This window comes from Haplochromis burtoni, unplaced genomic scaffold (assembly GCF_018398535.1).
Source record: "Haplochromis burtoni strain Fernald_Lab_line unplaced genomic scaffold, NCSU_Asbu1 Contig_14, whole genome shotgun sequence".
Taxonomy (NCBI): domain Eukaryota; kingdom Metazoa; phylum Chordata; class Actinopteri; order Cichliformes; family Cichlidae; genus Haplochromis; species Haplochromis burtoni.
In genome coordinates this window covers 4251000-4276489 of record NW_024582375.1, presented here as the reverse complement: position 1 = coordinate 4276489, position 25490 = coordinate 4251000, and the positions used below count along the sequence as shown (strand labels likewise).

The 25490-nt window shown below is 41.4% G+C and overlaps 1 protein-coding gene across 12 annotated transcripts in view; it reads left to right on the top strand.

Moving 5' to 3' along the window:
• sox5 (SRY-box transcription factor 5) overlaps window positions 1-25490 on the top strand; it is a 279804-nt gene that overhangs the window by 168407 nt on the left and 85907 nt on the right. For 6 of the 12 annotated variants that reach the window (XM_014329872.2, XM_014329851.2, XM_014329871.2 and 3 more), the window contains exon 1: window positions 20907-21132. The exons of 3 other annotated variants lie outside the window; for them this stretch is intronic. In XM_014329872.2, coding sequence (XP_014185358.1) covers window positions 21056-21132 — 77 coding nt within the window. In that variant the 5' untranslated portion in view covers window positions 20907-21055. 3 more of the 12 variants (XM_042217989.1, XM_042217986.1, XM_014329861.2) reach the window with 3 other exon arrangements.

Below are 25490 nucleotides of genomic sequence, written 5' to 3'. Positions count from 1 at the left end.
AAGTGAGGATTGCAGATATATTAAAAACAGGAAACACTGTAGAGTGAGTGAGAGAGATGGTGGAGAGACTATGAAATGAGGGGGAAAACGCTCATCAGGTAGCAATAGTGGTGTGAATATATTAGTAACTTTAAAGGAGGGCATTTAGTTTGTTTGTAGAGGTATGTGGGATCCAGTGTGTTTGGCACTCGATCCAGCCTGAACAGCAAATTGAATGATGTCTTAGCATCTGCTGCTTCTATTTTAATCACCTGTACAATACTTGAGTGTGTTATTGATAAGATTAGATTAGTGGTAATCTAAAGCTTAAATGAATACAAAGTTAAGCAAAATTGGCAACAGTGTTAAATCATTTTACAGGCAGATAGAAATAAATAATGGCCCAAAGCAATAGATGATACGCGACCTTTTCTTTTGCCAAGTGTTCTCACTGCCCTGGCATTTTAGGACTCCTAAAATGGAGACTTTTGGAAATGTTCCTGACCTCATTTTAGTTTGAAATCGTGTTTTATTTGGGACGTGCAGAAAAGGATTATTAGAAGCGTTATTAGAACAATGGGCACACACACTCAGGTTTGCTACTGATGACTAAAAACCTTCGTTTTTGTCCCCATGACTACCCTGTACTCAAATGTGACCTGTGTTGCAGGTCTTTGTCATTTCAAACAAAGAGATCAGTGACCATAACTTCACCGCTCTTTCTTTATTTTCTATAACTTAAACCAAAACTCTCTGCTTCCTTTTTAGGCTGGCACTTACATGTGGTCTTCAGGTGTATGCATGCTAAAAGGCTCAAATTAGTGAGGAGGTAGCAAGTCTTCACTAGTGCAAGATAAAGAGATGTCAGGCGGTTGACCCTCTATAAGGAACAACTCCTTTGAAATGGTTGCCTCAAAGTCAGGGAGCAGGTTTGCACCACTAGCAGTCGGCTGTCCGTCTTCAAGATGCCAAGAGGGTGATAGAACAGCATTAACACGGTCAGTGTGCTATCAGTTTGTGTTTGAATGGGGTCATGTTGGGGATTTGTGATAATACAATAGTTACCTGTGAAATCAGAGTCAGAACCTCATAGATTTCAGAGAGAAATCCAGAAATTCCTCCACAAATAGTATCATAGTTGCTGCAGGCCAATCTTGTTTTTGCATTTGTATAGGAATATAACCAGAATAAAACCAGCTGCCAACCAGTGCACCCTATTGAAAAGAGACACGTAGCAGATGAATTGGTGCATACTGACTCAGATAAATTGCAACGTGTTGGCGTGTCTGTGTTTGTGAATTTGGCAGTGATTATTCATCAGTTTCCACCAATCTTGTCTGAGACTGGTTGCAGCCAGACTGAGTTGGATCATGATTGTTTGCAGATGACATGTGCGATTGTCAATGATGTTGCACATTCAACCTGTGGGAGTTGGTCACTGGAACTATTTCCAGTCAGTCTCTAAAAGCAAAATAATTCAGTATATGACTTTTCCTAGTTGCAAGGAGGTTGGCGTCCTAGTTTTAGTTTTGTTTCACTGAGACATAAACAGTCACAAACCAAAGATCTAGAGACGGGAGTAAATGGAGAAGTAAATAAAGTTCATTAGTTTGCTAGCTACATCATTAAGATCAGGATGCGCTAAAAGAGAGGGCCACTACTTTTACAGCATCTTTAAAAAACTAAGAAATTGCTTTGACAAAAACATTTAAAAATATGATTGTTTTTTTTCCTTAAAGGTGCTGTGAAGCTCATTTGGATGTTCCACACCAGCCAATTGAGTTTAATGCTACAAATAACTTTGTTTAAAAAGAAAGCTAGCTGTTTGCACTGCAGTGTAGAATGCATACTCTATTTTAGAAAGTAGGCACATTTAAATGTTCGGATTTTTCCTCCTCATTACAGTGTGAGATTGATGGCAGAATAACTTATGCATACAAGACAAACAGTCCAACGAGCAAATTAGGCTTCACCTTATTGCCTTAAAGAGCGGAAAGACGCATTCCACATCAAGAAGAGCTGTTTTTAATGATAAATTCAAATGTTTTTATGTAAATATTGTTCTATTTACATTACAAGTGAGGGGAGTGAGTCCCCCGGTAGACAATTCAGAAGATAAGGTAAAGACAGATGAGAATCAGAACCTCTGGACGGGTTAAATGATTAGATTCCCACTCAAACACAACTGTGTGTGTATGTGTGTGTCCATGTCCGTGGTCTAATGACTGCGCTGTCTGCGGAGAGTGGAACACAGGAGGGAATTAGTCGTCATTGCATATCAAAGGCTTAGCCATTAGAGACACAGGGTAGGGTCTTCCTAATGAGAGGGGTACCGGTGTATGTGTGTGTGCGTGTGTGTGTGTGGTATTTGGCTGGGTCACAATATATGCATACTTAGACACACACCTTCAAAAGCAGCATGGTATATACATATTGTGCTTTGTTACACGTATTTAGATAGAAGGTACACCGAACCAGTCACCAAGCAAATGAACACATGCATATGCGTACACAAAGTCAGAGACATACACGGCCTTGCCAGCCCCTCTGGCAGGCCTCGCCGTGCCTCTCAGTGTGGCACGGCGTGGGCAGAGGTGCCAGCGAGATGCCAGGGCTTTGTGTGCCACGCTACATTAACGGCAGCCATCGCACGTACACAGTACACTGCATGCCCGGGGACACAGGACTCACACACCCACCTTCATCTATACATGCATCCCTATCTTTCTAACTCTTCCCCATATGTCTTTACCTTGTTCCTCTTCTCCCTTTATTTCCCTGTGTAGGTGCGTATGTGTGTGTATGTAGGCTGATTGGCGATGCCCTCTGTGCCATCTGCAGCAAGCCCCCCACCACACACACCCTTCCCACTCATCACAAGGATGGGCTTAACCATCTGTGTGCCAGTGTGTTCCCACAGTTTGAAAAGAAGGACTTGAGGGTGGGGGTGGGAGGTTGTAGTAAAAGGTGTTGGGGTTGCCACGGCAGACATTGGAAAATAAAAACGGCATGGCACACTGCATGTTGAGATTACATGAAGTGATATGTGAGCGCATGGTAATAATAGCCTATAATATCCCATGTATAGCTTGCAGTATTATTTGGATGAAACAAACGTAAGACCCTTTATTTTTACCATTTAAGCTTCAGCTTCCATACTTTCCAGGATGAGTTAAAGTGAGCAATAAAATATGTGTAAAGGAAATCGATGATATGGGTTAAAGGTAGCACACATTATTGCTAAGAATAGAAACTAAGCTCTTATGCTTACCCGTTACCGAGACGAGAGAAGCAAGTAGCTATGATGCATTTTTAATTTTAACGATCATGCATTCATGTTGTAATTGTACTGTTTATTGTTGCCCATATAGGTAAGTCCAACGGCCGTGCTAGTGCTCACCATTACTGCAGGGAAAAGGTACACTGAGTAATTTTCCAACGCAGCTCACATGTTAGCTAGCTGATCAATGTTGGCTAATGTTAGCTACTGTTGTTGAGAAGTTTCCATGCTGCTGTTTCTGGGCCCAAATGCCTGTCTTGATACTCTATCAATTTTTCCACATTTAGCTTTTTTTCTTGTTTTTCAAAATTAAAGTTTGCCTCTACTTTCCAGGTTCTCCAATTTTCTGAGCTGTCAAAAGTAGTGTTACACTGATTTCTCAGGAAATTGTAGAACAGCTTCCAGGGAGACAGCACTGCAGTATTTTTAACTCTTAGAAATCCACAACTAAAATTTAATGATGTCTTCACATCTAATCTTTTTGTTTTGGTGCATTTGAAATCTTGTGTCTTTGCCCTTTTTATGTTTCTAATTTCACCTTATTTGAATCTTTCTTTCTTTTCTTTTTTTTTTTTTTTTTGCTGAGAGTTTTTTTCTTGCAGTTTTAACCTCCTAAGACCCGAACTCTTCCACGACATGCATTTTTAATTTCTCTTTGATATTTGGGCATATTGGGGCCCAATGAATGTAAAAACAAAGAATTACCAGATTTTTTTTCAACCTTATTTTTGTTTTTAAGAAAAATAAGAGCCACATATGAGGATATTCGTTTAAAATTTTGATAGAACAGTAGCAGTATAATGCACTCGTAAGTGGATATCAGGCCCATGTAGAGCAAAATTGAGTATTTTAGTCTAAATAACCCAAAATGTGATGTCCACATATGTGGACGCCAGGCCCTAGGAGGTTAAATTTCTTTATATCTTCAGGATTTTGCTGGGCTGTCAAAGCACTTTGTAAACACAGTTTTTGAAGGTGCCATATATAATGGGATTAAAGCAAAGTTTTACAAATAAAGTTGATTTAGGCTGTGTGACTCGAATCTCCATAGTGATGGTGATGGAGGGTATAAGTACCAAAAGTTTCTAATCAGTTAGTCGCTTCACCAGTTTGTGTAACTTTACATATCCTGCTTTGGGTTTCTCCATAAAAAGCCAGACTACAACTAGAAAGCAGCTATTTATCATCTTTTCCTTTGACCCAAGTGTCAAAGTAGCTGTGCTTCTTCTGCATGTCTGTAGTAATGTTTCAACACCTTAGGATTAACTACACATCTGCACTGGCCATAGATCTGGTCATTATTAAAATCTGATGTAAATAGTTTGTATGAAAAGCTGTTCTCTGGTAATGATGGTGTGTGGGTGTGAACTGCATGCTGGTTTACGGAGGCCGCTGGGCCGCACGATGTTTAGGAAGCTCACCACAACTGGTGTGCCCATGGGCCAACTGGCTAGGAAAGATCAAGTAGTGCTGCTCTTTTTCTCAGATTTCTGAGCGACTGTTATCTGTCTGTCGTCGTCTTAGCTCTCCGTGCCCGTGTCTTACTTTGGCATATTGTCAGAGCTCTTGCGCTTGTCCTCTTAGCCCACCTGTCCCTCTGCAGACGGCACGCACTCTCAAACACTTCTGTCTCTTATTGTTCTTTTTCACACATAGTAGTGGTGATGAAAAAGAAAACTCTGTCAAACCTCACACTCAGTCTGCTATGCGATAAGATTAGATTTATTTCTCCAGCTGTGACACAGAAATTGGAAGTGGATTATTTAGTAAGAAAAATGACAGAATTAAATTAAAACTAGTAGGCGTTATTGTTAAGCAAGGAACATTGGGGGGGCTTAAATATATATATAGGCTCAGCATAGCCCTCAGGCAGTGGATAGCACAGTCTCTTCTCTTCTTGTTCTCACCAATGGACTTAAAAACACACATTTAAACAGCCTTCCAGGACCACAAAGCCTGTGTAGAAAATCAGAAAATCATTTCCTCTTCACTCTAGATTTCTCTCTCTTTTCTTCTGTTCTCTCTGTCGTCCCCCTTCTTCGCTTAGAGCAAGTACACAGGGGGCTGCCAGGCCGCATCAATCTGGGGCTGAGCTTGTGCCTTGACGTGGAGAAACACAAAGTGCAGAGATTTGGTGCATAAACATGTGCTCTTAAAAACGGCTGAAGCGAGCAAGGAGAGGGAAACGGTGCCAAATCCCCCCATTCAGCCTCATACCCAAGGAGGCAACATCCTGACAGCTTTGAGCAGGGGGAAAAAGTAGGGGGGGAAGAATGAAGAAGAACGAGAGAGAGAAAGAGATAACAACTGAGGGGAGAGATTGTGATGGAAGAGGCGGGAGAAAGGGATGAAGAGGTAAAGTCAGCTCCTGGGGATACAAACAAAGCTTAGAGTCTAAAAGTGTTAGATTTATGCTGTTTTTTTTAATATTTAAAAGTATTTTACTGTGTTTTATGATGAGACTAGAAATCAGCCTCTAGTTTGACCTGTCACATCTGTCAGATTTGAAAATACTTTGGGCAGAGAGTTGCTGTTTTCTCCTGCTTCGTCTCAGGGATGTCATCCGCTAACCTAATCAGAGTTGTCTCAAGCCTTAAACTCCCATTCAGACCACCTGCACGTGCACATTCTCCATGTTAACACAGCAAAAATTTACCTCCGTGCCCAATTGACCGTCATGTTGAGAATCGTCACTGACAGTGAGAGCTTGTTTTCCGACTATGACCTAAAGATCAAACAGTATTCGAGGGTGGTGGGTGCAGTTCAATGCTTTACAACGAGAATACCCTGACGGGCACGTTGGCCAGATTTCAGTAGTTTTTGACTTTTGCTTTTTTAGTACAGAGTACGTCTTCTGGTGCTTTGGATCTTATTACATTATCCTTATCGACAGATTTTCAAATCCAAAGCTCTCACTCCAGTGATATTTATCTTGTTGCCACAAAACTTAAGACACAAATTCAATTCTTGTTCATTCTTAAAACGTCTTGACAAGAATTTAACCCTGGAGTTTCCTGAATGGCACTATTGTAACAATAAAGTTCATGTGTTAGTGTTCAGATTCTATAAGCTGATGGGAAAAGGGTTAATTTTTTGAACGCCAGTACTTCTCCTTGCAAAGAATTTTTTTTTTCTTAAAAAACAGCATATATGAGACTCTGTTAGACATTGTAATACACAACTTTAAAACTTATGTGTAGACAATTAACCAAATTTCTTTAACATAATTAGATAAGACTCTAAACAGGAATGCTGATTACTAAAACTTTGACTTCTGGGGGTATAAGGTGTCATAATTCTGCAGGAATTTGGCATATAATTTTTAACTTTATTACTTATAAGGTATGATTCTATGTGTGAGTCACTTAACTGTGTGCCTGTGCAAATACAATGCGATGCTCAAGGTTATCATAATATGAAAAGTGTGACTTTTGACCTTTAGAGGAAATGCATAGAAAAGAATGGATGCAGAATTATGCTTGTCCAAAGTTGGCTCTTAGTTGAGAAGAAAGAATTCAAGGAAATGTCTCCAGTGTCTGTGTTGTAATCAAGTGGCAGGACAATTACAGCGTGTGAGTTTGTGTCCTTAAGTAAAAACACGCTTTGTGTTTGCATGTGTGTATTTGTGTGCTTCTGTACATTTTTTTTGTAAATCATTCACTTTTTATTTATCTTCCCAGGCTAGTGTTTCATTAACCCTGCCGTGACACAGACTCCCTTTCATTCTCGTCTTACTTTGTCTGCTCCAGCCGCTTCCTCTCTCGCAGCACTGAAGCTTACTAATAAATAAGTGACACCAGAAACAGACCATTTTCCCTCAGACATAATTAACTGACTTGATGTTTTCAAGGAGAGGAGCTAATTAGGAATGAGTTAAGATTTTCACAAAGAGTACAGATCGTTAATTAATTTTCCACGCTGCCATTGTCGGCGAAGAAAACAGCTTTGTTTACAGTGCAGCGTTTACCTTAGTGGTTAGAGCGGCGTGCTCACCGTAGGGGCACGGCAGCAAAAGGGTTCTGGCTTGAACACTGCATGTGCATTCTCTGTCCGGTAACCTTGTGCCAAAGCAGAGAAAATGTGTGATTAAGACTGTCTCGGAGTCAAATGAATGGATGATGCAAGGCATGACCCTGTGGTTTCATTCAAATAAGATGGAATCAAAAATAATTAGAAATTAAATGATAAAAAATGTCCTGCTGTACATCGATGCTGATGTAGATCCATGACATCCCGGCTTTTTCATTTTCTGTGCTCCTTAAAAAACACTTTTGCAATATACTCAAGCTTGTGTGTTTACAGGTGAATTTAGTAGTTTCACAAGTCAAAATTTGCCAAAAATCACTTTCTTGATATAAAGAATAAACAATAAACTCTATTATTTAGGACACTTATAGCATGAAAGTTGGCACTACAAGCACAATCGAACAGGCAGCTTATACTCGCTGCTGTTCTTACTCACTGCAGAACACCAAAAGTGAAGTCATCGCTGCTGCCGTGTGCTGTGGTGTCGCTTCGGCCGTCACGGATGAGCACGATGCACCAGTGTGTAAACAGGTCTGTGTCTACAGACATCTCTATGATACATTCATGCAGGAGCGTAGGAATACCCAGATGGCACACAGGAAGAATGCTGCAACTTTAAAAAAAGATGAGATGTTCTGCAGAAAAGTGTGGAAAACCTCTGAGATCATTTTGTTTCCTGCTTTGTTTCATGTTTTGGTGTTACCTTATAGAGGGGACTGATTTTTGGACTAAGAGGCAAAAAGTCATCAACATAGTTTGACAGCTAGGCTGGCTCTCTCTAAAGTTAAACCACCTATTTACATTTACCTTGAATACTTTGTATAAATTTCATCAATGTGACTTTCATTAGCTTTTTGTTATCCTCTGTTTACATGTGGAGGGCAGGAAATAGCCAGATGTTGTAGTTGTTCGATCAGATTTCACTTGATCTCATCAGATACATATGAGTGATCCCTACTTATATCACCTTTACTTATGCTCGTATCTATTATTTTTAATAGATGTGTAAGTGGAGTAAAACACTTAGAGTGCTACAAAAATAGGCTCTCTATAAAGATCCCAAAGATTACTATAAGTACTGTAGGTTTGAGGCTTGGACTTCATGGCCCACATTATTTTTCAGAGGGAGTAAAACCTTTCCAGTGCAGATAAAGTCATGTTAAAAATAAACTCTTTCCATAGATTTCTTTTCAGATTTTTTTTCAGTGCCATGTCTCCTCATTATACAGCCATGATAAAAACAAAAATAAAAAAAATTAATGTACATTACTGTACATCCTCTGTCGTTTTGAGATGGACATCAAAAGTGATCCTTACAAGATTTTAAAATTAGGTCAATTTAGTGCATTAGAAAACGTGATTTGAAATTGAAATTCTAAGTTTTGATATTTAAAAAATAAAAATTGTTATATACAGGGATGGGTATCGTTTAGGTTTTAGCCGATACCGGTGTCAAACCGGTACTTTTGAAACAGTGCCGGTGCTTAAACGGTGCTCAAACCGGTGCTTAAAGAATGGAGAACACAAAATTGGTCCAAAAACCTCTCATGTTCAGTTGTTTTTTTGTAAAAAGATAACAATGTTAGCCTTTTCTGCAGCTATGGGGCATATATGGTATCACTCTTGGCTGGAAGCAGTGCTTAAACAATGGAAAAAACACAAACTTTGTCCAAAAACCTCTCATGTTTAACTGTTTTCCACTTTTTCTTTGGTCATTTTAGGCTTTTTGGCCAGGGTGAAGGGAGTATCTGCCATCAAACAAGAAGACAGCCGCATGTAGCTATGATGGTGTTTGCTAGTTCACCTTACATGCATTAATGTAATAATGTGGTTAGCCTACTCAACGTAAATTACACACGAACAACATTAAGCTACTCACGCAGAGAAGAACGGCTGCTGCTGCATCATCATCCGTCATCATTTCTGCTACACTGGCAGGGCTAGGGGCCAGGACTACTCTTCGGGTTTTTGGGGGATGTTGCTAACTCCGGGTCCGATAACAGGCAACCCACCCACAGTAGATGTGCTTGATGTGAGGTCTCGCAGCAAGCTATCAAATACGGCGCATTTCTCAGCTTTTAAAAAAAAAAACGCTATGCGTCGCCAGGTGTTTCATCGGATTTGAGGTGTTACCTTCTTTGCACAGTATCACAGTATCATCTTAAAGCACTTGTTGCAGGCTGCTGAGTTTGCATATTTTGTTGTGAAGTACAGCCAGACTTTTGACCGCTTCGCCTTGGGCATTTTTAATCTGTAGGTCTGCTCTAAAAGAACGTACGTACCTGGGCCCACCTACTATCCTCAGAAACGTAAAATGATTGGCTAGAATCTAAAGTGTATCACAGCTCAGGAAAAAAGAGCACCGAAATGTGCGCTGTTTTTCGGTCTGGTTACTACAGTTTGTCAGAACCGATACCGGTACCCATCCCTAGTTATATATATATATCATTGTCCTGTTGCATGATCCAGTTTTAGGCAAGCTTTATCTCATGGACAGATGGTCTCACGTTTGACTCCAGAATACTTTGGTACACAGACGAGTTGACGGATAACTGCACAACTGCAAGGTACCCGGCTCCTGTAGCCCCTATAGTTGCAAAACAAGCCACAGTCATGACCCCTCCACCACTGTGTTTGACATATGATGGGTTTTTGTGCTGATATGCATGTGTATGCACACGGTGCTGTGCATTATGGCCCAAATCTAAAGGATATTGTTCAGAGTCTTCTAGCATTTTCAGATCCTTAGCAGACCTAAGGCATGGAGGCATGCGTTTTAAACAGGAAGGTGATTTCTCAACAAGCCATACTTGTTTAGTCGTTTTCTACTGCCCAACTGCCAAAACCTCTGTTTTTATAGAGGTGCTCACACTTGGTGAGGATCAATCAATCAAGTGCATAAGGACCAGATCATTTTTATTACATCCGAAAATCTTAGAATTTACTTTACTTTTACCATGACTGTTCTCTGTCATGTTGGTTCAGCCAGATCCAAGGTGTGTGAAGAGTTTTTGTAGGAGAACAAGAATCTCCAGGTTTCTGTATTTACTCTACAGCTCTGACAACAACCAAACCAAAATATTTATTTCATGCAGTAATGTTGGCAGTTTAGTATTTAATTGTAAAGCAGTTAAAAGTTTTCAGGACAAGTCTGCAACCTCCTAGAGTCCATTCCACTAGTGCCTCCACTTCTACGGGAGAAGGAGAGAAATTGTGGATGCAAACAAGTTCGGTAAGGGTGAGGCATCTTATGAGTTACACATGGATGTCTCAAAACAGTAAATGTGGCGTGCACTTTACCTCACATTACTGACACCACTATACTTTGGTCGTAAAAGAGGCAGAGACAGTAATTTGTTTGTCTGTGTTCTGGTCTCCACCCGTCTACCTGCCCATTTATCTCTTCAGTTTTCCTCCCTATGTGACGATTGATGGGTTCAGGATGGTAAAATAGACACACAGATAAGGAATTGCTTGTAAGTGTAAATGAACACGCACATGTCTACATCCATGTTCGCTGTGTTTCAGTTAAAGTACATCAGGAGTGAAGGTGTGCTTCTGTGTGTGTGTGTGTGTGTGCGCATGTGTGGATGACAGAGGCCCGAGTCCCTGCCTGTATTAAGAGGACCCTGGCAGCAAGAGATAGCGGCTCTATCTTAATGGCTTCTGCCGCCTGCCACTCAGCCTTCAGACGGAGTCTTCTGCCTGCACGTGTCTCCCGACGATAAAGCCACTTCACACGGTTTTGCGCCTCTCCACACTGGCCTCTCCTCTGTCCTCCTCTCCCTAGAAAGAGGAGAGAGAGGGAGAGAAGAAAAGATGCCATAGGTATTGATATATGAGCTCACCCTGAGACTGAGAAGAGTTTTGAGAGACAGGTGGAGAGAGAGCCTTCATGCGCAGTTCTGAAATGTTATCTGATATTTGTGTAAGACTGTCCTGCGATGTAACCTAGAACGTAATATCTGATGCAACAATGTCAATTGTGTAGACCTTCAGAGAAACAATAAGACTTTGCAGGTATTTTTGGATCTGTTTTTTCTTCTTCTTTCTGCTGTGTCTTTGTGTCACTGATACGTTAGTTCTAGTGCTAGTGTTATAAATGTAAAATGGCCTTTATTTATATAGCGCTTTACTAGTCCCTAAGGACCCCAAAGCGCGTTACATATCCAGTCATCCACCCATTCACACACTGGTGATGGCAAGCTACATTGTAGCCACAGCCGCCCTGGGGCGCACTGACAGAGGCGAGGCTGCCGGACACTGGCGCCACCGGGCCCTCTGACCACCACCAGTAGGCGACGGGTGAAGTGTCTTGCCCAAGGACACAACGACCGAGACTGTCCAAGCCGGGGCTCGAACCGGCAACCTTCCGATTACAAGGCGAACGCCCAACTCTTGAGCCACGATCGCCCCGTAAGGTGAACGATATGAGCTATGTTTTAGTCATTTGTTATTCTACTGGTAGATAACATTGTAACAGTTTGTACTGATCCCTTATCAGCAGGAAATGTTTAGTAATTAAATATCCCTCCATAGATGCATCCCTAGCAGGTTCGACAGATATGTTCAGTAGTACTGGACTTGTTGTTCGATGCGTTTTGCAAATAGATTGAAAAAGGTTTCCTCTGAGTTTTTGGTCCATATGGCATCACACAGTTGCTGCAAACTTGTTGCACATCCATTATATTAATGCTCTGTTTCACTACATCCCAATGGTGTTGTATTGGACTGAGATTCGGTAACTCTGGAAGCCATTTGATTGCAATGAACTCCCTGTCTTATTCAAGAAGAAACTAGTGTGAGATGATTTGAGCTTTGTGGCATGCCGGAATTATTCAACTGGAAGCAGCCATCAGAAGATGGTCTTGAAGAATGGCAATATACCGAGGTAGGCTGTTGTATTCAAACAATGCTCAGTTGGTACGAAGAGGTCCAAAGTGTGCCAAGATAATATCCCCCAAACCATTACACCACAACCACTGTTTACACAAGGCATGCTTTCATGTTTACACCACAGCAGAAATTGAGGCTTATCAGACCAGGCAATGTTTTTCCAGTGTTCAATTTAGGTGAACCCAAATTGTATCCTTTGCTTCCTGTTCTTAGCTGGCAGAAGTGTCACCCGGTGTGGTCTTCTGCTGCTGTAGCCCATCTACTTCAAGGTTCAATGCGTTTTGCATTTGAGATGCTCTTCTGCAGATCTTGGTTGTAATAAGGGGTTTATTTAAGTAAATGTTGGCATGTTGTCAGCTTGAAGTTCTCTGGCCATTCTTCTCTGACATCAGGCAAGTATTTTCACCCAGAGAACATCTCCATTCTGATTCTCACTTTAAACTTGAACTAGTTGTTGCCACGGCATTGGTTGAGAGCGCGTCAGGTGTGAGTAAGGCAGCTCAACTTGAAATAATTAGCTTTGCTTCATTTAACGCAATTTCAAAACCTCAACGTCTGGATAACTCAAGCTGCTACGTAAGATGGACAAATGCCAAAGGTTCAGCATTAAGGCTAGCAGTTCCTTCTTGACCTTGAAAAAAAGAGTCTGTAAGTGTTCAGAAGTGGAACATGAGGTGAGATGATTTCATAAGAAGTACATAATCTGTTCTTTCAGCAGCTTCCTCAAGACATCTGGTCACCTTCAAGTGACAAAGCTCCCCCTGCAGCAACTGGGGTTATAAAAGCATATAAAAGTCTGGTGGAATTATTATAGAGAAAAACACAATGTGATATTTTTCCCCAAGTTTGGTGTCAATATAATTGCTGATATTACATTACTTCAGTGTAAAATTAGATTAACTATGATGGTTTTTGAAAATTTAAGTTCTATATGAGGGATTTTGTGAGGTGCGGTCTGAGGATTACCCATAAACCCCTTGATAAAATGCAGTATGGTGGTAGCATCAAATGGGTTAACATGTTGACAAAGCTTTAATATAGTGTGTGCTTCTTAAAATGCAGGCCTAGGCTTGCTTGATAGACGAACGCATTGCTGATTTCACTCCCTGTTGGGCCACCTCATCACTAGTTTTAGGGTTTTTAAGGTTTTTCCAAAAATCTAATATGACTAAAATTGATGCCATTAAACTCTGCTTAATTCATTGCATTAAACAGTTCCTCGTGTTCCACCTTATAAAAATTGGGCTTATGGTTAAAAAACATAATAAGTGCATTGGTGGTGCCAAAGTTCCCAACTCTGATTAAAAAAACTGGTGCCAAATTTGAAAACTTTTAATTTTATGTTTCTAGGAGTTGCTATAGATTGGAACGGCAGAAGACGATAAGAAAGAAGAAGCATAAGAGAAGCAGAAACAGTTTTTGTGTTTACACAGCTTTGCAGTTTGGCCTCCAATGATTTTGACTTGCAGATGGGGGAGCAAGAATAGAATGCTTGTGTTGTCCTTTAATGCAACTAAATGGTTGTTTTAATTTAGAAGACTTGTTGGCTGTTCTTTCCAACTCAACCTTTTTTTTTTCTTTGTCAACATAAGAAGTCCTGGAGGTGCTCTGGCAACTGAGCATACTGCACCTGCTTATTAAGACAGTGTGGTACAGTCAGTGGCCCCAAGATAAACGAGTAAACAGAACTTGAGCTGAAATAATTTTGTCAGCTGTTGTTTCGACTATCTCTCTCCACAATATTTGGCCACAGAAACTGTGGTATAGTTATGTTATCAAACAGGATCACGTTAATGATTGAAGTGTAACTACACACAGTCTGATGCACTCTTGTTTATCATTGAAATTGTGTACAGCTGCCTACTGAACTTATTTTTAGGATCCTAGACCCAATAATCATTAATCACTATAAAGCAGTCATTTTGAAAGCAAATTATTGACCGTTTCTGTCTTATGAAGAATGGCTGCAACAGGAAAAAAAGAAAAGGTAAATGCAAAATTTTGGACAGCTCTTCCCCAGAACTTTGATTCACAGCAACAAAGCACAGGAATATTCAACAATCTTTAGCATGCTCATTTCTCTCCGATTTAAATGCAAACTGTCATTTTCGAGACGCGATCTTGCTCTTTCACGAAAAGCCCTCTTAGGTCCATAACTACTGATTTGCCACATTGTGTCTGATGTGTGTGTCTCTGCATTTGCATAATATGGCGCATGAATGTTTGTGAAAATGTGGGGGTGATGTGTGCGACTGTGTGTGTGTATCTTCGGGCTTTGGGATTGTTTGCTGCCGGTCTCTCCCTGCCCTTGCACATAGTCGGCCCTTAATGCACTACAGCTGTTAGGGTCCCGACACGGGGGCCTCCCATCAACGGTTTCATTGTAATGGACTGTGTGTGTGTGTGTGTTGTTTGTACATGTTAGCCTCTCTGTGTTTTTTCCCCTTTGGTAGTGAATGAGTGTGTGATACGTGTGTGTATCTGCAGCACAGTGGATGTTTGCTGTATTGCCTGGGTATTTTTTTTCCTGTCTCTGTGATGGTGTGTTTGGTTCTGTGTGCGCTTTGTCCTCGAAGAGCAGCTCTGTGACACTTTCTACTTTTCTCAAACATTTGAAACTTAGGAATGACTTCAGAATCCTGTTTTTTAAATCAGCCAAAACAATAAGTTCTGGTCCTTTTGTTTAATTGAATTCTTCTGCAACACACGAACTGCAGGCAGTACTTTGTTATTGGGAGACTGGTTGTTCCTAGAGCACTCTGTGTTAGAGGACAGAGCCTTCTAGGTTGTTTTGGTGTGAGATGCACAGTTTTGGTGATATTGGCTCTAGACATGTAGGCTTTCCTGCACATAGACTTTACTTGGGCAGGCCGCTGAAGCACATTGGTGATGTATATTTGATGAATTGTGACTGCCCTGCTGGACAGGCCGCTTTTGTCTTAGCCTGTGAAATCCTTGAATAATCCAGCTCCATTATCATGGCCTGCAGGTGGTAACGCCTGGGACATCAGTTCTGAGCTGTACGGAAACTCTGCCGAGAAACTGACGGTTCATGTGCCCCTAATTCCTGCTCTCCAGCTGCAGTCCAAGACAGAGGTGAGACTGATTGGAGAGGCTTCCGCTTGTATCGGTTGGTTATATACCTGTAAGGTACTCAGTCTGCATCTATCTATGATGGAAGGCTCATACTGGAGACACAGTGTAAACAGTAAGGATGTTCCACTTGAGTCAGCTGTAATGTTAGCTAGCTGTATGCTTCTTTGAGACGGATGTCGATGAAACTGCTCCGAACAAATTTTGTGGATTTTTAGATTAGTGGAATGCCAGCTGCTTCCTTTATATCCAAGGGAAGAGAGATATTTCTACACTTCTACCTGCACAACTGGGGAAACTTCCAGTAAAACAACCTAAATAACACTTCAGGAGAGAGAAAAACAAAGTTGATTTTGTGGTTGTCACTGAAGTAAAAAGAAGAAAAGTTTATTTTTTCACAAATGCTTTCTGTGCAAATTCCACAGAAGGCTTTTTATACATGACGCTCCGGTTGGCTGATTGCTGTGCATTTGCATTGTCCCTGCAACATCTTATCGACTATATAATACATTGTCAAGTCAAAAATTAATCTCAACTAAGTTCATGGCAAGTGAACTCTCATAGCTGCTGTTGGCCATGGCTATTGTGTGAGTGTTATTCTCATAAACATGTATTGAAAACACAACAAATATGAGTCTTATCCTTATTCTCCCAGTGTTCTCCAGCACGGACAGAGAGCAGGCTAAAGAGTGTGCCCAGGTCAGCGCTGCTCCGTTATGTTGACCAATTGCTGGCGACTCAGACGCATAATGGAGAAATTAAGTTTCTGTAATGCACAAATGAGGTTATCATTGGTTTTGCAGCTGTTCACGGGGTCAAGGAGAGATGCCGTTTTCAATCGAGGCTCAATTTAGTTGGGAATGTGATTAGATTTAGTCCTTCCAGTGTATTCTCTCTATTTGACCATGAATTAAATTAGGTAAATAGAAAACTAAAGCCATGATTGTTGTTGACGTTGAAATGTTCATATTGCTGTCTTGCAGGAAGCCAAAGGCATAGATATGTACTTTGTCTCTGCATAGGTAAAAATAAATGTAATTGCATGAATTACAGTGTTATGTAATTCATCAGTACTTTTGCTGTAGAAACAGAGATTTTATCCTACAATTAAAATTGGCATGGGGTCATCTCAGTGCAGGCCGATTTCCCATAATAGTCAAAGCAACCTGTTGCTGTTAAAAGGTTATCTAATTATAAAGTCACGGTGTTTCTGTCATCTACAGCTTGTAAAGATATTACCGTCCATTGGCGGTATCTGTTAATTTTTTGATGGGTCAATTAAGGTCAGCTTTGTATTGGTTCAGATGCTATAAAATGCTGTAGTTTATATAACACCACTGCCATTGCTGAAATCTTGCCTATTATACCCAGTGTTGTTGATAATCCAAAGAAGCTAATATCTGACATCTGTGTTGAGTTGCTGGCTCAAACTTTTTGTATAAAACATTAATTTCCGCATGACATTTTCTCCCCTCTAAGTAGCTTTGTGTTTGGATAAAACCATCTCATAACATTTACTGGCATACTATATATACATAAAGTAAACTAAATACTGATGGATTCATTTTATGTTTGCATTTGTTCGCATTAATTTACAGAAAACCCAGAAGTAGCAGTGTATTTATAAAATAAATGAAATAATAATGTGTGAGAGTAGGATGAGCTAAAATCTTAAAGAGAGGCGATTCACAGTAATGTGGTGACCGTAGGGAGCCAGGAACATTTACTGATGTTTCCAAAATGGGTGAAATAACTAGAAGTTTCTTTCTTTCTTGTCCTCGATGTCAGCAATTGAAGAGACTATAAATGAGTGTGGAAGATATCATTGATAGACACATGACAGGGTGATAAATGCATTAGAGGACTACTATGTAACCGCTCCCTAAAACATCTGCCTGTGGCTAATCATCAGCTACAAACCAATGTGCAACAAGTGTATCGCTCCTTTTACTCGCAGGTAGCCGCTGCAATAGGTGCCGCCACAGATAATAACGCCATGTTAGTGCAGATATGGGAGGAGAAGAAGTCAAAGCCAGAACCAAAGAAATTGCGGATGACCCTAATATGGGCATCTTATTTTTGGGGATTTAGCTGTAACCACAGAAGCCCACCTGCTTTTCAAACTTGCTGTTTCTGATGGACAGCCAATCAAACAGAAGCTGCCTTCAAGGATGGAAGAATCGAGCTTGTTTCAGACATAAATTGAAGTGCGGGACTGAACCAATACTGAATATTAGTAGTAGTCCAACAATAGAAATCTAGAGTTAGTAATGAGAACATAATTCACAAGAAAGAGCTTAAGCATAATGTTTTAGAAAACATTGAAGGGTACATTCAAAGGTCATTCGCAACCCCCTGCCTCAGTTTTATTTATCTGGATCCTCACCCGAATTTAGTGGGTCTTCCTGTGTGTGCTCCACGTCCCCACCAATTTTTTTTTTGTTGTATTCAGATCAATTTAGAAGTATTTTATTGGCATGTCAGCTTATAAAAACAAATTGCCAAAGTGTAAGGATACAATTTAGTGAAGTATCCCAATAACAGGAAATAAAGAACGTGAAATGATACTGAACTGAGTAAATATTATACAGATGAGGTAAGAAGCTCTTGTCCCCTTATTTCCAGCTGTCTTTACTCTGATGTCATAGGTCAAACTGCAACCATCCCTGAAGTCAGCCTTTATTTTAATCTGAACTACGCACCTGTAAAATCTGTTGACAAAATCTGTTCACAGACAGACAGGCAAATAAACACAATACTCAGTACTGCCTTTGTGGTACTTCCTGCTGCAGTAGGTGTTCCCCGGACCACATTTTGCTTTTATAACACAAATGCACACACACACACACAGGCAGACAGACTCGCAGATGGCAAATGGCGCCAAACCTCTCTGTCCCAACTGGTAATGACACTCTTTCCCATTAACATGTTACCTTGTTACCTGTTCTTTAGAACTCTTGCTGGAAACATTTCAGCAATAAGATTGAAAAAAATATATAGTTGCATATGTCCAGTTTTTACATTTGTAACAGTTCTAGGGACTGAAAGTTCATTTTTGATCCTGCATAAGGTAAGAGGACTTCAATGACCTTGAACTACTTCTCTTTTTTTTATGTAGTAATGCAGTCTCGGGCTTGACTTTTCTATATATGTTCATGGACAGAGAATACTAAAAGTACAGAGAATAAAAAAGAAAACTTAACATTAGATCTACTTCCACACCAACTAGCTGAAGACAAACTGCTTAGGAATATTGCTTTTAAAAGAGCTACCAAATGGATGTTGTGAATGGCTGTTTCCAGCTGTTTCAAGTCAAAAATGAGCTTTATTTCATCACTACATCTTAATGTACTCTCACTACTATTAACAGCAGTGTGTGTGTGTGTGTGTGTGTTTGTGTGTGTGTGTGTTGTGTGTGTGTGTGTGTGTGTGCATACAGTAGATGTCTGCTTGTCTACAGTAGGTACAGTGACAGGGCTTGCTTTCTCTCCTTCCTCTGTGTGTGCCTCTCTCAGTGTCTGAGTGTGTATGTGTGTGTCTGTGTGTGTTAAAGTATCACAGAAGTGGCAGTCTGTCAGCTCTGCTTTTCTCTGTGCTCCGCAGAACAATAGCTGGATTGGCCGTGTGTGTGACACGCAGACCACACACCCTTAATAGTGACTGACAGCACTAAGGGCTGCAAGCAGCATGCACCACTGATGCACACATACACACAGGCATTCGTGTTGTACGCACACCTAAGGACATAATGGTTTTAGTTGATTGGTGAAGGTTTCAGTCGAGTTGCATATGTGCATTGTGTGATTTGAAACTGTGCGCGTGTGTGCATGCGTTCATTCATGCATGTGAGCGTCGGCATATGTTCTTTTGGAAGTGTTCAGCTGTCTTCTTGTAACGAGACTGTTCTCTGTGGCAGAATGAAATGTCTGTATCAAAGAAAAAGGAAAATGAAAGGAAATTAAAGTCACTTAAGGTTTTTATTTGTTATATTATGGCCATGAAGCCAGGCGCACTCTGATTGGGTGGACGATAGAAGTCATTCGTCAATACCTGTAGTGCATATCCTTGACATTATCCCCTACATCAATTAAAGGCAAAGAAATATTCTAACATTATGTTGATGTTAATAGCAACAAATGTTAGCACAGTAATACATGGAAAGGTCAAGATGGTACAAACAAAGAGATGGGTGATTAAAGTAGACTACTGGTAGATATACATCTCTTTTAAAAGAAACTTGACTCATTACACAAGTGTGCTGGGTCTGAAGCAGAGGTGAGAAAATGTGCTTTGGACTGTGCAAAATTGTTGGATTGGGTGGTGGATGTGAGTTGTATGCATCATGCTTGGCCCAGATGACAAAAATTAGCTTTTAAATGCATATCAAAGGAATAACAACTTAAGAGATGGCATAGTGCTCAAGTACGAATGCAGGTGTGGTGAAAAGTAAGACTGGTAGAGGACACAGCAGTAGTATTAATGTCATTTAATTTTGCTTTTTGACCTGTAGTGTAGGGAAGTCAGTACTCTGAAATAATTCAGACACTTAAGTGTTGGGGTACCTCGTATTAATCTCGTTTCAAGGTTTATTTCACATCCACTGTTCTCTTACTTTACTCTGTTAGCATGGCCAATCATGTCAAAAGCGTGATGTGAATCAAAGTTGAGCACAAAACAGCTTCACTTTCCTAACACGGTGGAACCAAAGGGACAGTGAAAGAGGCTGGGACAAGACAAGATAACCAATTAAGCACGGATGAGTCCACAGCATTGGAGTAGGGATAATATGAAAGCAGAATGTATACATTCAGTAAGAGCATTAGAAGTGTGTAGAAGTGTTTAATGGCCCAAACTGAGTTACTCATTTGTCAAACTTGGACCAACTTCTTTCTGTAGAACTCTTGTGTAGCTTTTAATATTAAAGTAAAATAAACCCAACGAAAAGGTTGCAGCAATGCAGTAAAAGTGATTAATTAAGGTAAGTTAAGTGAATTTTTGTTTGCGGTGTTTTTCCAGAAGAGTTGAAAATGATTACCTGTTAAATGCAGTTAATGCTCAGGATTTTCTGTGTGTGGCAAACGACTATATAAGTTCCCAGTAGTGCAATTTAAACCTGGAAAAAAACCCGGCTAGCATCACGTTCAGACGAGGCGTGTAGTTTGTTCTATTAGGTGTCATGTCATTAATTCCCTGCTTATTGCATAATAAAGTGTATGAGGGCTTGTAGTGGTCCTATCACTCTGAAGTGTGTCTACATGATCTGTAACTGAGTGTTTGAACACTGTGTGTGTGTGTGTGTGTGTGTGTGTGTGTGTGTGTGTGAGAGAGAGGGCAAGAGAGAGATGGACTTGTGGAAGGGGGCAGCACTGCTGTGCATTTACGCTGAGAGATAGATGAGCCCTCTGGTCAAACAGCCCCTCCCTCTATATATACACACACACACACACACACACACACTCACACTCACCACTCTCACAAACCCCAACACACACAGTCATGCACTGAGCGAAAGAGAAAGAGACTGTGCTTCTGGCCCTTTAAGAGCAGAGCATAGATCTCACAGCTTACAGCGAGGGAGGGAGAAGAGGAGGGACGGAGGCAGAGCGAAAGAGAGAGAGGGAGGGTGTGAGGCTGAAAGTGTGTGAGTAGAGAGAGAGAGGAACACAGAGAGAGAGAGAGAGAGAGAGAATCAGCAGTGTGTGTGAGGTTGAAGGATCACTTCTATCCCGTCTTGTTTTTGGGAGACTAACCTTGTTCATCTGAGCATTGTGGGACTGTTTTATGTTGTTGTTGTCGAGAGAGACGGACCCTTACTCCAGCATGCTCACTGAGCCTGAGCTACCTCAGGAGTGTAACAGGTACGTGACGCTTTCTCTCTCACACACACGCACACAAACACAGACATACACACGTTCACATACAGATGACAGAGGGTGAGGACGGAGCGGGATGCAGGCAGGGAGGATAGGGGTATAAAGCAGAAAGTTGCTGTGTGTGAAGAGAAGACTCGGACTCCGTGCGCGCGTGTGTGTTGAGCAGCTGTCTCAGCGAGTCCGCTGAGTTTGAGTCTGGAAGAGTGTGTGTGCGTCTCTGTGTTTGTGTGTGTGTGACAGTGGGAGACGGTAAGGGGGGGAGACTTGATGATTGACTGCTATGCTTCTGGTATATGCAAAGGAAACGTATATCAAGCAACATATGTGTACGCGTTTGTAACAACAGTGAGAGAAAGGACTCTTTCTTTCCCCCTCCTTTGAGTTTACTGACTAAAGTTCTGTTCATTCAAAACCTTGGTGTGTCTGTAAGAGAGAAAAAGTAAACTCAGAGGTGTGTGTGTGTGTGTGTGTGTTAAAGTCAGAACGTGTGCGCCGTTCCTCTCATCATTTCGTCTGCACCACTCACTCATCTCAACTTCTACTCGTGCGTCCACTCGCAACTCCTCCTGTAAACCTAAACCAGCCTAATATATAAGAAGTTGATCTGAGCAAGTCAGAAATAAACTCAACATTTCTTCTTTTTCAAACACTAAATTGTTTAAAAATAATCGGCCAAAATATAGAAATATGCCATCCTGTATTTGAAGTGTTTGCACTCTGCCCCGCTTCCCTTTTTTTAAAGTTCTGTTTATTTGAGATTTATTTTTCACTTAATCCAAATTCATGCAAACCCTTAGTAATCCTATTGTCAGTCTCCATGGCAGTGGTGTTGTTTTTCTATTTTTCCCCCCTTGCCTTATGCTAATGTTAATTTCAATGTTGTTTGTGCAGGCCTGCTTCATTTAGAGGTGTCAACCCTCTAACCTTGCCCTTTCCCAACACTGTCAACACAAGTGGCTTTTGCCTGTGGAATAATGGTTGTTTGATGCTAATGCTGCGAGAGACAGATTATGTTATAATACCCTACGATTTAATACCAACACACATACACACTCCTGTCTTCCTTTGCCTGCTTGACTTTTATTGCATTATAGTAGCACTCTGTTTATTTTTGTTTTTTTTAATGCCCTGATGAAACTAATCTTTTGTTCAGAGATAAACTGAGGTTGGCGGGTGGGTTGTGAGTGTGTTGGGCGGGGGCCCCCCTTGAATTAAGAACACATTTAGATGTGGCAAAAAAAAAAGTGTTTTTAATAAACCGTTCAATCCGGCAAAGTGGTTAGAGGAGAGAGGGGAGAAAAAAAAAGATGACAACAGCTATGAGGAATTAAAAATTTAAAGGATTACACAGAAAAGCAGAATGTATGGAGATAAATGCAGGGATTACAATGACTTAGGAGGAGAGCGCTTAAAAGTCTTGCTTTCCAGTAATGCACTCCATCACTGTGGCCGTGCTACATGTGTTTGTGTGCGTGAGTGTGTGTATTTTCATATGAGCGGGCGAGCGAGGTGAACCTTCCATTGAGCGGTGCGTTTCGAGTGTGTGCGTCGAGCGCTTGTCTCTCGGCGAGCGGAGCGCGCGCGAGCTGCCAGAGTGTGTGTGCGCTCCAGCCTCGGTGGTTGAGATGCTCTCGGTTCCTGTGTCTCTGTAAGTGCCCGCTCGCCTCCTTCACCCGCGCTTCTTCTTCTTCTTCATCTTCCCATCAAACTTCCTCTTCTCTAATTCCTCTTTTCTTCTTTGAAAATCATGCAGTTTGCTAAAATTAACTTTTTATTAAAAATAGCAGTTGGGGAAGAGTTTGAAAGAGTTCTATGTAAATGTATGATTTTTTTTTTTTTTTTGCAAGTGAGAAGTCATATTTTTGTGTCGTTCACTTAACAATGCAAGAATTTTCATCTCATTTTTGTCTTTTCTTGTTGCTTTGACAAAGACTCATAATTTTGCAATTTACATTATTTCATGTTCTAATTTTGCATTCTGCTTTTTTGTGATTTCAATCACTTTTTTTTTTGCTTCTCTGAGTGCTCTGCTGTGTATCAGAATTTCCAATGTGAAACTGAAAATAGTGGAAAAAGACTGCCTTCGCTAGAACGGCCTCATCTGTTTGCACAAACAGAACAGAAATATACACATTGGAAGAAACGGAGAAAGCCAAAGCAACCAAATCATGAGAGGGGGTTTAAAAAAAGAAGAAGAAGAAGAGAGAAAAACAGACACTTGAAGGAGCCGCTGATGCCGCTGCTGGTGGACGGAGAGATGAAGGAAAAGAAATGATGTGGTCAAACTGACACATTCCTCACCCACAAAGAAAAAGAAGCAGGTTTACAGAAAAGTGAGAGTGCCAGAGATGAAGAGGGTAAGGGCGGGTGGGGGTGATGGGGTGAAGTAAGAGGACGAGAGGAAAGAGAGGAAGAGGTCCCTGTCAATGTGGTGTTAAAGCAGTGGTGGATTTTCACACCCCTCCATTTGTCCCCTCCGTCTTGTGTGTGTGTGAGTGGAGATGAAGGGGGTAGAGACAGACAACAGTGGATGTGTCAACACTTTGAACAGTTTAAGCAGGACACACTCAGATACGGAGTGATAGTAGTTGCGTTGGACTCAGCAGCTAGAGCGGCATTAGCAGCCGGAAGGACTTGACTCGGTTTCCTCGACACGTTTCAACAGTTTCAATATTTGTCACTTTAATTTATCTTCAGTGGCAGAGCACATTTAATAATGCCCTCTACTCGAGCACAGGCACCTCTAATTGTTAACTACCCTCTCAGATAAACACCTGAAATGGGATGAATTGTTCATATTAATCAGCTGTTTCGGTCAGGCAGCAATAATTCTCCCATTGTAGGATCGATTTGCACACTTTTCAAACTTTTGTAATTTTTTTTTTCTTTTTTTGTAGACATAAGAACGGCGTTTTATTGTGAATCTGCAACTTCCACTAAATCAGACTCGAGTCTTCCGCTGCTGTTTATTTCTGTTTATTAGAATATTTATTGGCTTTCGTTTTGTAATTATAGAGGAACGGACAGTTTTTAAAGACCAAGTTCTTGTGGCTGGCCGATAACAACTTGTTTCCAATTTGAGTGAGCAGTGCTGCTTGCAGTGCAAGTGTCGCTGTACTTCATTTAAAAGGGGTGAGATTAAAGTGGTGTGTGTGTGTGTATGTGTGTGTTGGAGGAAAAGGAGAATGTGTGTCTGAAGGAGAGAGAGTAGAGTAATTGAGTAGAGTGTCCGTGCTCTGAAAACTAATGCGCCATTCTGCCCTTCTCTTCCCCTGTGGCCCTGTCCTGGCCTCCCTCTCTCTGTCTCGCTCCCTCTCTCTCTCTCTGTGTCCCGCCCCCTCCACCACCACCTTGGACTGGAGGCCATTGTCTGGACCATATTGTCTGTCCCCAGAGAGGCTTGATAACCGTGTCTCCATCCATGGAACGAGAAGGGGGGGTTAAAAAAAAGAAGAAGAAAGAAAGGGAAAGAAAGAACGACAGACAGAAAAATACCAGAGGAGAATGCCAAAGCCTCTCCCCACCCCTCCTCCCCACTTCCTCCCCTTTCTCAGCACACTCCTTCCCAACCCTTCACCCCTCCAACTCTCTCTCCCACCGCGACCTCCCACCCTGGTGTGCTCAGCTGACCCTCGCCAACAGCCAGCAGAGACAGGGAAATATTAGGCCACATTTGTTTTTGTTGTTGTGTTTATGGATGGGGGAGGAGGGGATGAAAGAAAGTGAGAATGATGAGAAGCGAAGAAAAAAAGTGCGTGCGAAAAAAGCAAGAGAGACTGACAGAGGTGTTCCCTCCAGGCTAACTAGAGTGTAGTCATATGACATGAGGTCATAGGGTTGGAGTCAAAGGTCAGGTGGTGGGATTCTGTTGTCAGCGGAGCCAGAAAGCTTAGCAGTGTGCATGCACTGTATATTCGCTTTTTCTCTTCTCCTTCTTTTCCCCCATTTCTTTAGCCATCCATCAATCCAGGCAGCTTGTGTTGTGCTAATCCCACTATGTTGCTTTTGCTGTCGCTCTCTGCCGTTCACATTTACACACTCTCCATCCTTCGAATCTTCAATAGGAGACAGTTTCAGGAGCTTGGAGCTCCCTCCCGGAGCGCTACAATGAAACCTCTGTTTTTCCAGGTAGCGAGGGCGAGAGAGAGAGAGAGAGATGGGGGTAGGGAGGGGGTGGGGGGTCGGAGGAAAAAGGAGGAGACCATTTGGGCCGAGGTGGGAGAGTTTCAAAGTGCGGGGACGAAAGAAAGAGGCCAGCTGGGACTCTGTGTGCGCTCGTATTTGTGTGTTGTCATTTATGTGAGAGAATGAGCTTGCATTTTGTGTGTGTTTATCTCTGTGTG